The sequence below is a fragment of the Apteryx mantelli genome, chromosome 2 (assembly GCF_036417845.1).
Source record: "Apteryx mantelli isolate bAptMan1 chromosome 2, bAptMan1.hap1, whole genome shotgun sequence".
Lineage (NCBI taxonomy): Eukaryota > Metazoa > Chordata > Aves > Apterygiformes > Apterygidae > Apteryx > Apteryx mantelli.
In genome coordinates this window covers 116477216-116491510 of record NC_089979.1, presented here as the reverse complement: position 1 = coordinate 116491510, position 14295 = coordinate 116477216, and the positions used below count along the sequence as shown (strand labels likewise).

General features: G+C 43.4%; 1 protein-coding gene across 10 annotated transcripts in view; it reads left to right on the top strand.

Moving 5' to 3' along the window:
- ITGA9 (integrin subunit alpha 9) overlaps nt 1–14295 on the top strand; it is a 236284-nt gene that overhangs the window by 22933 nt on the left and 199056 nt on the right. For all 10 annotated transcript variants that reach the window (XR_010883442.1, XR_010883443.1, XM_067291286.1 and 7 more), the window contains exons 5-7: nt 6321–6388; nt 10585–10714; nt 12295–12380. Coding sequence is in view for 8 of the 10 variants with exons in the window: in XM_067291286.1 (XP_067147387.1) it covers nt 6321–6388; nt 10585–10714; nt 12295–12380 (284 nt within the window). In the remaining 2 variants the exon portion in view is untranslated. The remainder of the gene's footprint in view (nt 1–6320; nt 6389–10584; nt 10715–12294; nt 12381–14295) is intronic.

Genomic DNA, 14295 nt, shown 5'->3' with positions numbered 1-14295 from the left:
GACTGTCTGTATGGGACAGGGTGCAGACAGTGGCGTGGCCGTTTCCTGAAGCTGTGCAGTGATATTCCTGCAGCGAAGCTGGTGAGCCCCGCGAGAGGCTGATGTGGCTGCGTGGTCTGCAGCCAGGGCTGGCTCTTGCCTGGCTGGCTGAGAGCAACAAGCCCCTTGAACCATGTGTGTGTGCGCGTGCGCACATGAGGAGGGATTATTAGCTTGTATAACAAACACCGGGTGCCAAAATGGAGAGGAATCTGACCTTGGGATAGACGTACTTAATGCATACGGTATGTTTTTCTCCACGTAAAGCAGGCTTAATAATTAAAGATGAAAGAGGAAATGGAAATTTCCTGACTGGGTGGTAGCGGTGCAGCAACGTGGTAGTCTCAATCCATCTTGTTCTTGTCCAGTTTCCCTGAAACAGCTGACAGAAGTCTGGAAGCTATTGAGAGCTAATGAGAACAGCAGCAAGCCTAATAGTTAAATGCAATCTTTCTGAGTAGGAACTAATTTGGTTTATGAGAGCTGGATGTCCTTTGAGGTATAGTTGAGGTATGGACTTCCAAGCTGTGCTTTCACTTGTTTAATTTTTTGTTGTTGTTGGTTTTTAATGGCCTGCAAGAACAGGAAGCTGCCTATTCACTGCCCCGATGCATTCGATAGGCAAAGAGGAAGGGTGGCTGCTCGTAGTGTAAGAGGTAGCCCAGCTCTACGGGGAGAGATGGGGTGGTTTCCTAATCCTCTGTGGTAGGAGCTGGGGACAGAGGTGGGGAGTGCTGATGGGCACTTTGGTTAGTAAATGAGGGGACCAGAGCATGCTTTCATGCCTTCCCTCCGGAGGGATATGCGAGTTTGCCCACAGGGTCCAGACCCCATGTGGTTTTCAGGGAGCCATCAAGACTTCTCTACTTTGTGGTGTAAACCCTATACCACAGCGCTCAGTCAGAAAGATTACTACTGCTTCCTCCCAGCATAGTGAAACACTGCAAGATAGGAAAGAAGAGGTCACAATTAAAAAGGATGTTTTTGGCTCCCAGTGCAAATGATGGTTTATTGCAGCCATCCATTTTGCTTCCATCTGTGAAGATGGTAGATAAAACATTTTAAAGGGTTTTATTGCATTGTGGAGCTTATGCTATGTTTTGGTCCTGGAGCTGGCTTAGACACTCTTCTCTGTTGTGTCAGAAGAGGTTGCAGAGTGCTGCCTTCTGAATCATTACGCATGTCACAGCTTATCCTTTTTGTTTATTATCTGATTACTTCTTCCTCAGCTTTCGTAGCCTAAGGTCACCCTGGCTACAAAACACTGCTATCTTTTCTTGCTTGCTTGCTGTATGTATTTATTCATGGCATATTTTCAGAGTCATGAAGGCACTCGACTGTCAGCCCCATGTTACTTCTCTGTGCTATCAGCTGTTGCCTAGGCAGTTAGTTTAGTGGGTTGTGGCCTGCGTAAGCAGGGGTGCGCAGCAGTGTGCGGATGGATGGGAAGGAAAGACAAAGATTCATAAAATCAAAGGATCTGTTTGCAACAGCAGTTATATCGCCTGGAGCTACCTGGAAACTACTAAACCCACTTTGTGCAATATCTGAGCCTCGTGTAAATGTTGATATTCAGGTGTGTAAAAGCTGTGATCTGACTTAGTTACTGCATAGTCCCCTGCTGATCTTTTCACTATATGGATGGATGGATGGACAGAGGTCTAGCATGAGTGATGGAGGTCACTGCTATGTCCTGGAGAAGCCACCTCCTCTAACAGTGGCCAGAGGAGTCGGAGGCCTCCAGGAGGCTCCATGGGACAGTGGCGTTGGGACGCGCGCTCTGCCGGCAGTGTGAAGAGGAGCGGTGGTTTTGTGCCACTGTAGTGGGTCCATTTATTTTTCTATAAGCTTTAATTTTCTCTGAGCAGTATTATCAGGTATGTATTCAAGTCAATGTCTTAATGTCTCCTTTCAGTTCACAAAAGCAGTGGCAATAGGCAAACTCAGAATTCACTTGAAACGTTGCAATCCCTTCTGTCTGCAGTTACAACCAGAGCGTAACCAGTTATTTATTTAAATGAAATGTAGGGCCATTAGTTTGGGCAGATAGTACCAGCAATGTAAGTGGCTTAGGAACACTAAAGATCACGAAAAGCCGTGAACTATGTCTATTAAAGGATAAGCCTCAGTGGAGTTACCAAGTCAGTTTATTGCACCATCATTTAAACCACCAAATCTTTCCCATTCCTTACACATTGCAGTTAGTAATCATTCAGCTTGTTTAAAGAAGAATTGGTTTTTCATTGCCTGACAATGAAAACAATAACGTGTATGTTTCTATTCTTTTTCTAATAAGTATATTGCAGATGAAGATCAACTGTGTTGTGCTCCTTTGATGTTGGGGCTTTTGTTTCAAGTTACCCCTAGATCTGAATTCGTTGTTTTTTGTTTTTTTGTTTTTTCTTAAAGTAGGCAACATATTATAATAAGAAACAAAGCCATGAATTTGATTAAATTTTTTTGACTTGATTGGAGAAATGGTTTAATTTTTGTGCACGTATTCTAGTATCTTCTGAAAAACCTGTAAGAAAATCAATACTCTCTTTATCCCAAGAAACAAAGTAATTCTGTATGTTCCTTAAACGCATGACTGCATAAAATGTGGAATCATCTACCAACCCCGAATAACCACATTGTTCTGTTGCTAAAAGGGTTATAATTTCTTCTGTCATCGTCCTGTGGTTTTATATTCACTTGGTTTTTATTTGCAAGTAAATTCAAGGGACAGCTTGTGTGAGCTGGATCATTTAAATCTATGAACCCGTGTGGGTTCTGCCTTTCAGCTGCCTTCAGTTCTGCCGGGTGGTGATTTGGAGGGCGTTCAGGCCTCAGCAAAGTATATGCCAAAACTGATTTGTGGGGCCATATCTGAGGTCTTTATTTGTGCTATAGAGGGCTTGATGTAAGGGCCAACTGGGTACATGGGGTGCTGGGCAGATAAAAAAAACTCAGTAAAATAGTTAAGCCGTGATGATTTGTGAAGAAGTGTTGGAAAGTCTTTTTATAAAAGAAGAAAAAGAGAAATTTGAAAATCCAAAGTAAGAAGTAAGTTTAATTTGCATCTTGTCCTGTGTTCAGGCATTCAATATGGTTATTTCATTATTTGCCAGACTTATATCTTTCACTGCATAAATTTAAATATTCTACGGCAGTTTTCCTCCTTTATTTTAAGATGAATTGTACTGGGTGTGTTTTGAAGGATACTTAAAGAAACCACGAGCCAAGTCTAATACAGTTTTTATAGTGAAATATAACATTTTATTCATAAATCTGTCAAAATGTCAGCAGGGCTCACATGCGGCAGTCAGTCAGGGACTTGCCACAGCAAGGCATACAGCCTTGCTCTCAGAACAAATACATATGTAAATAAATAAATATAAATACATAAATATATGTGTGTGTGAGTGTATATATATATATATGTATATATGTGTATACACACACACACACACACACACACATACACACATACATCTCCTATATATATATATATATATATATATATATATATATACAGGATATATATATATCCTTTTGGCTGGTATTGCCCATGAAGGGCTAATCTTGTTTGGAAGAGGCTGTGCCCTGGCGCCAGCTGGGAGCGAGCGCTGGAGGCGCTGCTCTGGTGCCCGACTGCGTCGGTGGCGACCTTGGCCATCGCCCCATAAGCGGCCAGTGGGTTTTTTTTGCTGTCGAGCAGCGGGTTTGGTGGTGCGGGCTGAGGGTCGGCCTGATCCCTCTTAGCCCTCTGTAAACAGAGTATTAAGTGAGCTCAGGCACTGAGATACTTTCCGCCTGTAGAGCCGGTCCCCCTTGGCAAGGCTCAAGGCATGCTGCTGCTGCAGGGGCGGCTGCCCTGCTCGTTTGCTCATTTGGGGTTGTGAGAGGGGCAGGAAGAAGAAAAAAAACCCTAAACTTTTAAAATGGAGTTTAGAAAGACAGTCACTATCCCTAAAGCTGTGAGCCTCTGGCGTCGCAAAAACTTCCTGCCAGGTTTGTTAGATCTAACGCAGGGCGGATACGTCCTGGCTTCTGGGGCCACGGCGGCTCCATGCATTTCATTTCTGAATGTGACCCATGTAAGCACCTGGGAATTACCATGGAGCAGGTACAAAGTCAGGAAAAGGAAAGGTTTTATTCATACTCGAGTACATCATGTAGAAGAAAAATCTGTTCCTTGGTTGGGAGTGATCGCATCTGAATTGGACGGATGAGGACCTTGCTGTCTTTCATCCTATTTAAGGATGAAAATCTCCCCGTAGCAAAAGTAGGGCCCTTGGGACATACATGGCATTATTTTTCAGGAAATGCCACAGGGAGAAACCTCATCTCCTGCTCCCTGAGTAGAAAGGGTTCATGTCTATACACAAAGTCTTTTTCCAGGCAAGGAGTGCCCAACTCCATTAGGGACTACACATGCAAAGCCAGCATTTCAGAGCCCCAGCACTTTCTTTATAGCCATGAGATAACATGGTCGACAGTGTTGGCTTTATTTTTTTTAATTAATTATTTTTTTTTTTTTTTTTTTGGTGGACTTGCTATCATGCATTCTCACACTGAAATCCGAGTGGTGCATCTGGCCCATCTGGCCTGTTGGGGAGTCCTGGCAAAGCCGATGCGAGTGCCGGTGGCCAGCGGTATTAGGCATGTGCTGTGCTTCGAGGATCGAGTCCCTGCTCTCTGCATAGTCTGTCCCATTAAACCTCTTTCTCTCTGCAGCTGCTGTGACTTCAGCAAATTAGTGAAATTGTAAGCATCTTTAAGATGTTAGGAAGAGACTTGTTGGCTAACTGATTAGATGCTTAGCTTTTACTAGTATAAATGCTCAAAAAAGATTACTTTAAAATTGAATCTTTTCAGTGTGTTGTGTGTGTGTGTATATATATATATTTATATAAAAAAAATTCTATGAGGAGGCAACAGTCTAATTCCTTTTGGTCATCAAGATAGTAAAATACAGCTCATGAGGAATGTACTTGGTTCCAAAGAGGGGATGTGCTCAGTAATTTCATGAAAATCTGTTATCATTTAGCAATGAGTTAATGATGATTAAAAAAAAAAAAAAAAAAAAAGCTACGAGGCTGTAAGGTGAGTGCTTTTGGAGGCTGAATTACATTTTTTTTTTCCTGGTGCTCCCTTTGTCCTTTGGTGCATACTGTAATATTCAGGAATTGGCAATATATTAAGTTGTGCACTCATTAGTGTGGTAAATCTTTGAACATAATGCTGAGGGGAAAAAACTCTGCAAAGACTCTGATCCAGCTGTATGTTTCAGATGCTCCTAAAATCAAAATGTTTGGATTAGGGCTGAGTGGAAAATGTTTTTCCCATCTCTTAAGAACTTGTGTATTTCTTCTTTTTGGAAAAGCTCCCCCTCTGGCCCCGCAAAGGGGTAAAGTAGACATTGCTCACGCTTTACGGGAGAAACAAAAACTGTGGGGACAGGGACTGGGGCAACATCTCCCGTGAACGGTGCGCTCTGAGCATGTAGCTGAGAAGAACAGCAGACCCAGGCATCCCCCAAACTAGATGAAACTGCAGACCCTCCTCCTCCCCCCTTTGGGTGGGGGTCCCAAAGGCAATTCTTCATCAGAAATGCTGTGACAACCCTGTATGGCTGTGACACCGCTTGCCCAGTGGCTCCGCTGCTGGAGGTCCCCCTCCGGGAAGGGGGTGCCACGCAGCTTGCCACCTGGAGCAGAGCTAAGCGACTTGCCCAAGGCCGTGCAGCGAGTTGGTGGCAGAGCTGGCAATAAAAACCCAGGAGCCCTGCGTTCTGGTCTCCTTTTGCAATCTTTAGGCTAAGCGTGTAGCAAAGCAGACAGCTCCTGTGGGAGCAAATCTCTTTAAGCTTGCAGTGGTAATTTAGCTGGTAGCACCCTTGTTAGCATTGCAGCGAGACAAAACGTTTGGTTTCAGGCTCAGTTTTGTTGCCTGTTTTCCACAGTGCTGCCAGGCTAAGCACTCAGGGGAAGTCTGCAGTCATGCTGTGCTGCTGGAGGGACCTGTGGCTGCTCCTGCTGCTGCTGCTCCTCTGCAGCAAAGCCAGGTCAACCGTCACCGCTGGCAGCGTCCCTGCGCTGTGGCAGCGAGGGCTGCATTTCTGAGGTTCGCTGGATTCCTAACGTTTTCCTCCCTTGGCTGCAGTTTGGGCGCCTTGCGGCTCGGTGCATGGCCTCCCCATGGGACAGAGTGAGCGGAGCCCCGAACGGTGAGCCATGTGCAGCTGGTGCGGCCTGAAGTGACTGTGGCTTGTTTTCTTCCCTTCTTCTCCCATCCAGAGTACAAGAAGAAATATGGGGAGGAGCACGGCTCATGCCAGGCTGGAATTGCGGGCTTCTTCACCGAGGTGAGCAGAGCCGCGTGTGGCTCAGGGATCGGATTTGTGAATGGGCTTTCCTGCCTTTTCTTTTTTCTTTCCCCCCATCATGTGCATCAGGGAAGGGAACCAGAAAATATGACTTCAGCAGCTGGCTATGCACTTAGCACATTTCCTTTGTACTGTCCTAACTTTAATAACCACAGTGAGCACCCACCCATCTCTTATATTTTCTGCCTCCCACAGTTCTGGGTGGGGATTTGCGTGTTGCACAGTTCATATGAAGTGATTCACAGGGAGACAGATTTATTTTTTAAGGGCTGTGGAAAAAAATGAATGAATGAACTCTGAAAACTGTCCTCAAGGAGTGTTTTATAGTATCGCATATAGCCCAGATGCATTATCACATATATCCCAAAACTTGTGTAGAGGTTTTTCTGTGTCCAAGTTTAATTCTTATCTTCTGTGAGGGATGATGTGCTCCCTGAATTATTTTGTGTGTATCAATATATTAAAAAAAAAAAAAAAGTTAAAAAACATTTCAGTCCTTCTACTTCAGATCTTGCCATGTTTTAGTTGTATCAAAGGTGAATTTATTCTCTTATGTTGGTGTTGGTATTTATTTTTAATGTTTCAGGGAAAAAAGCTCTTTCAGCATCAAATTCTTGGTTGCTATCATGTCAAGTATGTGCTCGCTTCTAACTATAGCTGCATTGATCTACAAAGTTTATTGTCTGGGTTGATATAAAGAGAATAAAGGTCCTCTCTGAGATGGAATAAGGTGATTTCCAAGTAAATGAAGATGTTGGCGGTGTTGCCATGGTGGTACTGTGTGGTGACTGTGTGTTCGTCAGCCGCAGCTGTTTCTTGGCCTGCCTGCCCTCTTGGACCCGTTTCTGTTCCCATGCCTTCAATCCTCCTCCGCTAGCCCAGTTCAAACGATATCTCTGAACTTTCGGTGCCTCAACCTGATGTGATGGCAGCTCCAGCACTTCCTGACTGAGCAGGAAATGCAGATAAATGGCTTTTTGGGTCAAACAGGCAAGCCCCCACTGTATTTTCAGTCCTGCTGATGCCACTGTTTCTGCCGGTAAGCGATCCCGTGACCTCAGGGGTACAGCCGCTCCCGAGGAAAAAAGACTGCTGCCAAGGACATCCTGCTCTTTCACCGGGCGTTGCAGTCCTGTCCCAGGGGCTGGTTATGAAATCCCTTCATGTAACGCTCTCCGGAGCAGGACCCTTGGCCCGGGAGGTGTTGTGGCCATGGGGCCGCTTTCCCACCAGCACTAAACCTGCCCGGGACCTTCCTGTAAACAGAGAGGTGATGCAAACCTGCTGTCCTCAGGGCCATGGGCAAGAAGGAAGGTGGTTTTATACCTCAGGCTTTGTAGTTTGGTTGCATAAAGCGATGTTTTATGTTAAAACTGATGCAGCCTATGATGCAATATGCTGCTCTGCCCTGCCTGAGCCAAGAAGTGACTTGTGCTGGGGTTGTTGCATTACGCTTGTTGGTGATGTGCTAAGGGGGATTCCTGCAGTTTCCTTGGGATTCGAGCAAAGTCTGTCTCAATTTAGGAAGCTAAGTTAAGAGGGTTTGCTTCCCTGAGCTTGAAGCTTATTGTTTCAGGTTGCAAACCACTAGAATTGTGCAAATGACTGAAGTTTTGGTTTAGCTGCCAGGGCAAAATAGTAGTGACAGAACCAGTATAATTAACTGATTTTTTTCCCAGACAAATTTTAAACAATATGGATTTCTTACTGAAGTCTTTTAAAAATTCTGTTTAATGCAAAATGTTCCAGTTGTTTCAAAATGACATCATTTAATTAAAAAAAAAAAAAGAGAGGAAAAAAAAAAGACAACCTTAGGAGGAAATGCAGGTTCCCACTAGCTCCAGGGCTAGAGAACTTACCTAGGTTTATTGCTATCCAGGCTTAACTCAGTCCTCTGCCAGGGGTATGTAAACCCACATCTGCCACTTTCCGGAAGGAAGGCTCCCCCGCAAAAATAGGAGATGCTTTTGGGCAACGTGTTCTCAATCCGTCTTATTTGTTGTTCTGGTGAACAAACAAATATTTTGCAGAGCAAGGGCTTGACCCTGGGTGCTCCACTGGGCTGAGAGTCATTACTGCATTACTGCCGCCAAATGTGCCTTCTGCTTGAAGGTGACGAAACGCAACCCCAGGTTGTTTTGAATGTTCAATCCTTCGTGGTGCCCTGATTTGTCAGTTCCCTGGGGGACAACACCTGCATCTTTGTCTCCTCCCCTGAAATTCTTTTCTGTATAAAATTGCTTGTAAGCCCCCCCCCAATTTTTTTTTTTTGAGTGATGTTATCATTCATTGAAAAAGCTAGTTGTCTCCCTCCTCTGTAAACAACAGATCACTGCTGACCAAAACATGGTAAGACAGACACCTTGGGGGTTTCAAATGGGCATGGGCCTTAACCATGTCAGGCACACTGCTGTTTGATGCTAATGCTTGGCCCTAGGGAGGGAAAAGAGTGTGTACCGTGCTGCTAGCAGCGAGGGAGAGGGTAGTCTTCTGCAGGCAGAACACAATTGGTTGGAATTAAAAAATGCACATTAAATGCTGCGGGTCAGTGCACTGGCTCTCAAATTTTTGGACTAAGAACGCTGGTTTTATACATAAGAACATCCCAGAGCTGGGTTTACATGTTTGCCTAAATTTCCATGTTTGAAAAACAGAACAGAGCAAAATGATTTTCTTATAAATTTGGAATTGGGAAAAGAAAACGGAAGAGTTCCCCCTCTCTTTGTTGTGCTCTCCTGAATAACCAGCAAAACATGGACACTTTTACTTTTTATGGCCTGGTACTCAATAAGGTGATTTCCATTGTAGGCATTGTCAGGAGAAAAAGAACGCTTTTTTACCAGTATTATTAAGTGTGCTCTCCTTCAGCGGGAAGGAGCTCTGACTGTTGCATACACTGCTGTCCTTGTGGCATGAGAAATACAGACGAGGGGAAAAACTAGCCTTTTAGAACAATATGACATCTCTTATAGGTATTTGGGGCAGATTACGAGTTGCATTCAGGAGCGGCCAGGAAAGGTCGCCTTGGAGGATATTGAAATGGAAGCATGTTTTCAGTCAGTTAATTTACTTCAGAGATGGCTGGCTCTTATGATGGGCTGATATAACCTCCTGCTCCCTCTCTCGCTTGAGCAGCACAGCTAAATCATCAAATGTTCCTCTGAGCTTTTTCAGCTGTGCTTGGAGTTCAGCCAGCAATTTCAGTGTGCAGGATTTAACTTGGAGCTCACCTTATTTTTCTCTCCCCACCTTTTCCATCATGACTACCGTTTAAAATTTCTGTGATATCTTTGCTGCGTCTTCTCTGCCCTTGCTCATGACTTCCCCTGCTCATGAGAACGATGGGAATTTTTTTTTTTGTCTGGGCGTTGATTTTTTTTTTTTTTTTAATTCAAAAATGTTGCTTTGTGCAAGCTTTTGGCTTTGAATGTTGGATTTCAGTGATCTCAGCTCAAACATTAAATATGTTAATTAAAATAAATCAAATTTTGGCTGATTCCAGTCTCTTAAAATCCTAAATCGGTCTGGGTGTCTATAATCAAACATAGCCAGGTTTGCTCTGACTGGTGTATATTATTAATTTTGAGGATAGAACAAGGCAAAATGTTCCATCCTCAAAATACACAGACTGCAGTCTGAGTACAGGGCAGATATTTAGCTTTGTAATCATAAAATAAAAATCTTTCCAAATATGTAGCCCCATCCTTCCCAGCATTGGCTGGTGTAGTGTGTTGCTGGAGTTGAGGCATGGTCTGTAGCTGAGGGGATCTGGGCAGGCTGGTGCTTCCATCACATGGTGGAGGTCTTTGCTTCTGCCTGGGGCTGCTAGGAAAATGCAGCAGTTGGAGAGATGTTTTGGGGAGGACCATATTAGCAGGGGTGAGTGTGATAGCTAATGAGGATGTGGAAGGTCTCTCCTCTTATTGAGGTGGCAGAATGGTTAAGCAAAAGCGGGTCTGTAAAAAGCGAGACCTTATATCTTCAGGGTGTGTAGTGACCTCTGTGTTTGGGAAGAGAAATGCCATCTGTGTGCACACAGAATGATGATTTTTATAGATGGACTTAAGTGTTTTAAGTTAATATCCTCTCCCCTTTCCCATTGCTCCATGAGGCATGAATTCCTTCTTGGTTCTGATTTTCATCCTTCCCACTCCCTTTTGTTTTTCCTGTTGTAGGAGTTGGTCATCATGGGGGCACCAGGATCTTATTACTGGACAGGAACTGTCAAAGTACTGAATCTCACTGACAACATGTATTACAAGCTGAACGATGACGCCGTGATAGCCAGGCGATACACGTACCTTGGTAAGCTGCTCTCTGGTGCTTGCTGTGAGAATGGGATCAACTCAACAGCGTAGTTCAAGACTTGGACACCATAAAGCTGACGCTGATGGTTTTTGATGGTGTAGTGTTTTTCATGAAAAGCATGAAAGGAAGAATGATTGGATTAAAGGGTTACCTACCTGGAAACATGTATAGGTAAAGAGGCAGCCAGAATATTCCCTTAAACTTTTTTTTTTTTTTTTAAAAAACTTGCCATAATTTTTTTGAATAATACAGAAAATGCGTTTGGATGGAGAAGCAACATGGCTGATGGTGGGCCTCCTGCATTACTGGTTTTGCCCCGTGGTGGACACGTGTCACTGTTTAGGCTATGTGCCTGATTACATCTGTCTGTAAAATGGGCACAATGCAATTACATGACAGTATATTGCAGAGATTAATTTATTTGAACAAAAATAGCACCATGACTTATAACAGAAGGAGACTGTGAAAAGATTAGCTACAAGTCTGAAATTATCTTTAATGTTAGGACAGTAGGTTTTACTTGTTCTAAAATCAGGTAATGTCACAAATGGAATTAATTTAAAGGCTTCCTAATCCCTAGTGCCTAAGACTGTTGAGACAGAGAAGATATTTCAAATGGATAGTAGTTTGATATTATTTGACTGAAGACTCACAGTGACATCTTCCCCCCCCCCTTAACCTTTAGTTAAAAAAAACACTTAGAAGGTGCTGTTTGAAGATGGTTAAATGAGGAGTGTATATATACATTTAAGGACATATATAGGTTTTACCACTGATAGACCTGAATTATAGTGTTTAACATGTAGACAAGAGACCCATAATTCAAAATGGAAGAGCAAGTTAAATGTAAGACAGCCTTAGAAGGAAAGTACTCTCTTCTACTTTAGTTATTATATATCATTTTAACGTAACAAATAAGACCAAATCTTTGATCTTCTTTCAAATACACTCTTTCTTTCTTTGATCTGTCCTCCCATTTTTCTTCTTGCCTAAACAAAAATCTTCTTAAGCCATTAACTTCTCTGACCTCTTTGTCTACTGTTCCCTGCTTTCCCCCAACTGAAAAGGCACTTAATTTTCCAAGCCTTTTTGGGCAGTGATTTTAACGGAAGGTGAACTCTTTCTAGCTGATGTGAGTCACTCTCTGTGGCACTTCTCTGCAATGATGTGGTCTCTTTATTCTATTTGTGTATGCCTGTGAGTACGTGTTTTTATTTTATTGCTTCCCTTTCCTTTTTACATCTGGATTCGTGGTTACCTAACTGTTCCCCTTATCTGTTTTGCCTCTACCTGCTCCTTGCCAAACTCCACCCACACCTTTACTCTTTTGGCTTTTGGAAGAGTGCTGGAGAGCTTGCTGTGATTTCCTGGGGTGATGTGCTTGAGCTGAATGTTGGTGCGTCCTGGACAACACAGTTGTATAATGTTAATTCTTCAAAGCATGAGAGGAACTGTGAAACCTGATGAGTACGGTCCAGATGGCTGACCTGTTCCTCAGGCTCTTCCCTTTTGTGACTTATTTTATTTATTTATTTATTTTCTCTCTCCTCTCCCATCCCACCCCATCTCCTGCTCAGGATATGCAGTGACAGCAGGTCATTTCTCTCAGCCGACTACCACAGACGTTGTAGGAGGAGCTCCCCAGGACGGAGGCATCGGAAAGGTGTGGCTTTTTGGTCAAACAATAACATGGTCAGATGCAACTGGGAAAAAAATAGTATTGATTCAGTTCCCACAAGTTTGAGAAACCAAGAGATTTTTGCCTACAGAGTAATTTTGGAGCACTGTGCAGGGAAGAGGTGAGGTAGTTTGATGAAGTCATCAAATTTCTCCACCTATCCCTTCTGGTGCCTCACCTCCCTCCTCCTTCCCTTTCCTCTCTCTCCCACCCAATCCTAAAAATAGTTATTTTAAAAAGACACTGTTGATGTTTCTTTAATGCCACTTCTGCTTAGGATTTTTAACACATTATTTTAAGCCTCACTTAAGCCTTGCCTGGAAATGAGAACTTGGGAGAGAGAATTTGTCTTCTGCTTGTTTTCGTCATACACTTTACAATGCTTTGTGTATGGACCATTTCATTATTCCCCTTAGGGTAGCACCTGAAATAGCATGAAATGCCATTTACTAGTTGATTTGGTATCTCTTTTAATACTTCATAATATGTTGATGCTTCTTGCTACTGAGAAGACAAGTGCAAGGGAAAGACCTAGTTTCCTCATCCCAGGTGCTCTGTTGTGGCTACTCCAAGGCACTGTCCTTCCAGCTTGCTTCCTCTGTGCAACAGATTTCAGTTCTAAGGAGGGGGAAAAAACATCTACTAAAACAAGAGAGCCATGAGAAAGCAGCTGGCTCTGTAAGTTAAAGGCTGTTGTTCTACCTGCCGAAGTTGCTGTTATTCTCCCTCTGTGACGGATGTGGGTAGCAGGAACAAATGCCAAAGGGGGCTGTGAGGGATGTTGGGAGGCAGGACGTGACGCTGAACAGTCCTGCTGTGCTTTCCCCACTCGCTAATAAGCTAATCCTGACTGCTTCCCTGATAGAAAATGATTAACGCTGTCACACCCACTTTATTGAGGGGAAATTCAAGACACTTAACACGACTGAGTGATTTTTCCAAAGTCACGAGGAGTGTCATTAGTGAAGCTGGATTCAGAGTCCCAACACCTGGCAGTGCACATCCACTGCTGAGCGTGCTTCTGCAAAACTGGGAGCCCTTTATATCTAAAGCAATTGTCCGCTGTTAAATATGTGCTGTGTTCTCAGATAAAGATTGCTTTGAACTCTCTGCATCACCACTTATTAATAACTCACCACATACCTGACTACATCAAGTACTTGGCTCCGCTGCTTGGTCTTGGAAGTAAGGGATCCTCAGTCCCGCCAACTGCGCGGACACCTGCTCGGAAGGAGCCTGGGATTTCGCACGCCGAGTGAGCCAGGGTTTCTGCAGAAGCGAGTCCCTCTTTACAAGCCACGTGTTTTTAGGTTTTGGATTGTGATACAAGATCTGTTACTGAAACTCTATCAATATTTTTATCCCTGTGAGTTCCCGGTTAAACAGTTTCTCCTATGGAAACAAGCAACAAGTGGACTATGTTTGGATAGTTCACTACTTTACAACTTACCTCCCATCACTGTTTATGTCCATACTGGGTAATGTAGAGTCCTTACAATAAGTGTCTCTTTGCTTTTGTTTAGCTTAAGAAATTTTTGGGGTTTCATCCAAGTTTTCAAACTTTCTCACCACTTTAATGACAAAGCTAGCTGTTCTTCAATATACCCACTGTGACTCATTTGCTATGTTGTATCTATCAGTCTTATATGAATCTTGTAAACCATAGTAAATAAAAGGGAAGCCATCTGCAAGTAAACCTCTGGCTCAAAACTGCAGTTTATGAATGAGTAACTGCAAACAATAGTGAAGTTAATTTATGTGGCAGGCAGCCCAGAGGTAAAGATCAGTCACATTTGGGGTGAGCTTTCATATAATTACATTGGGAGGTCCTAAACCTCTCTAAAGAGAACCATTTTTTATGCTGATACAACTGGTGGGAGCAAAATTTGCAGTGCTGCTG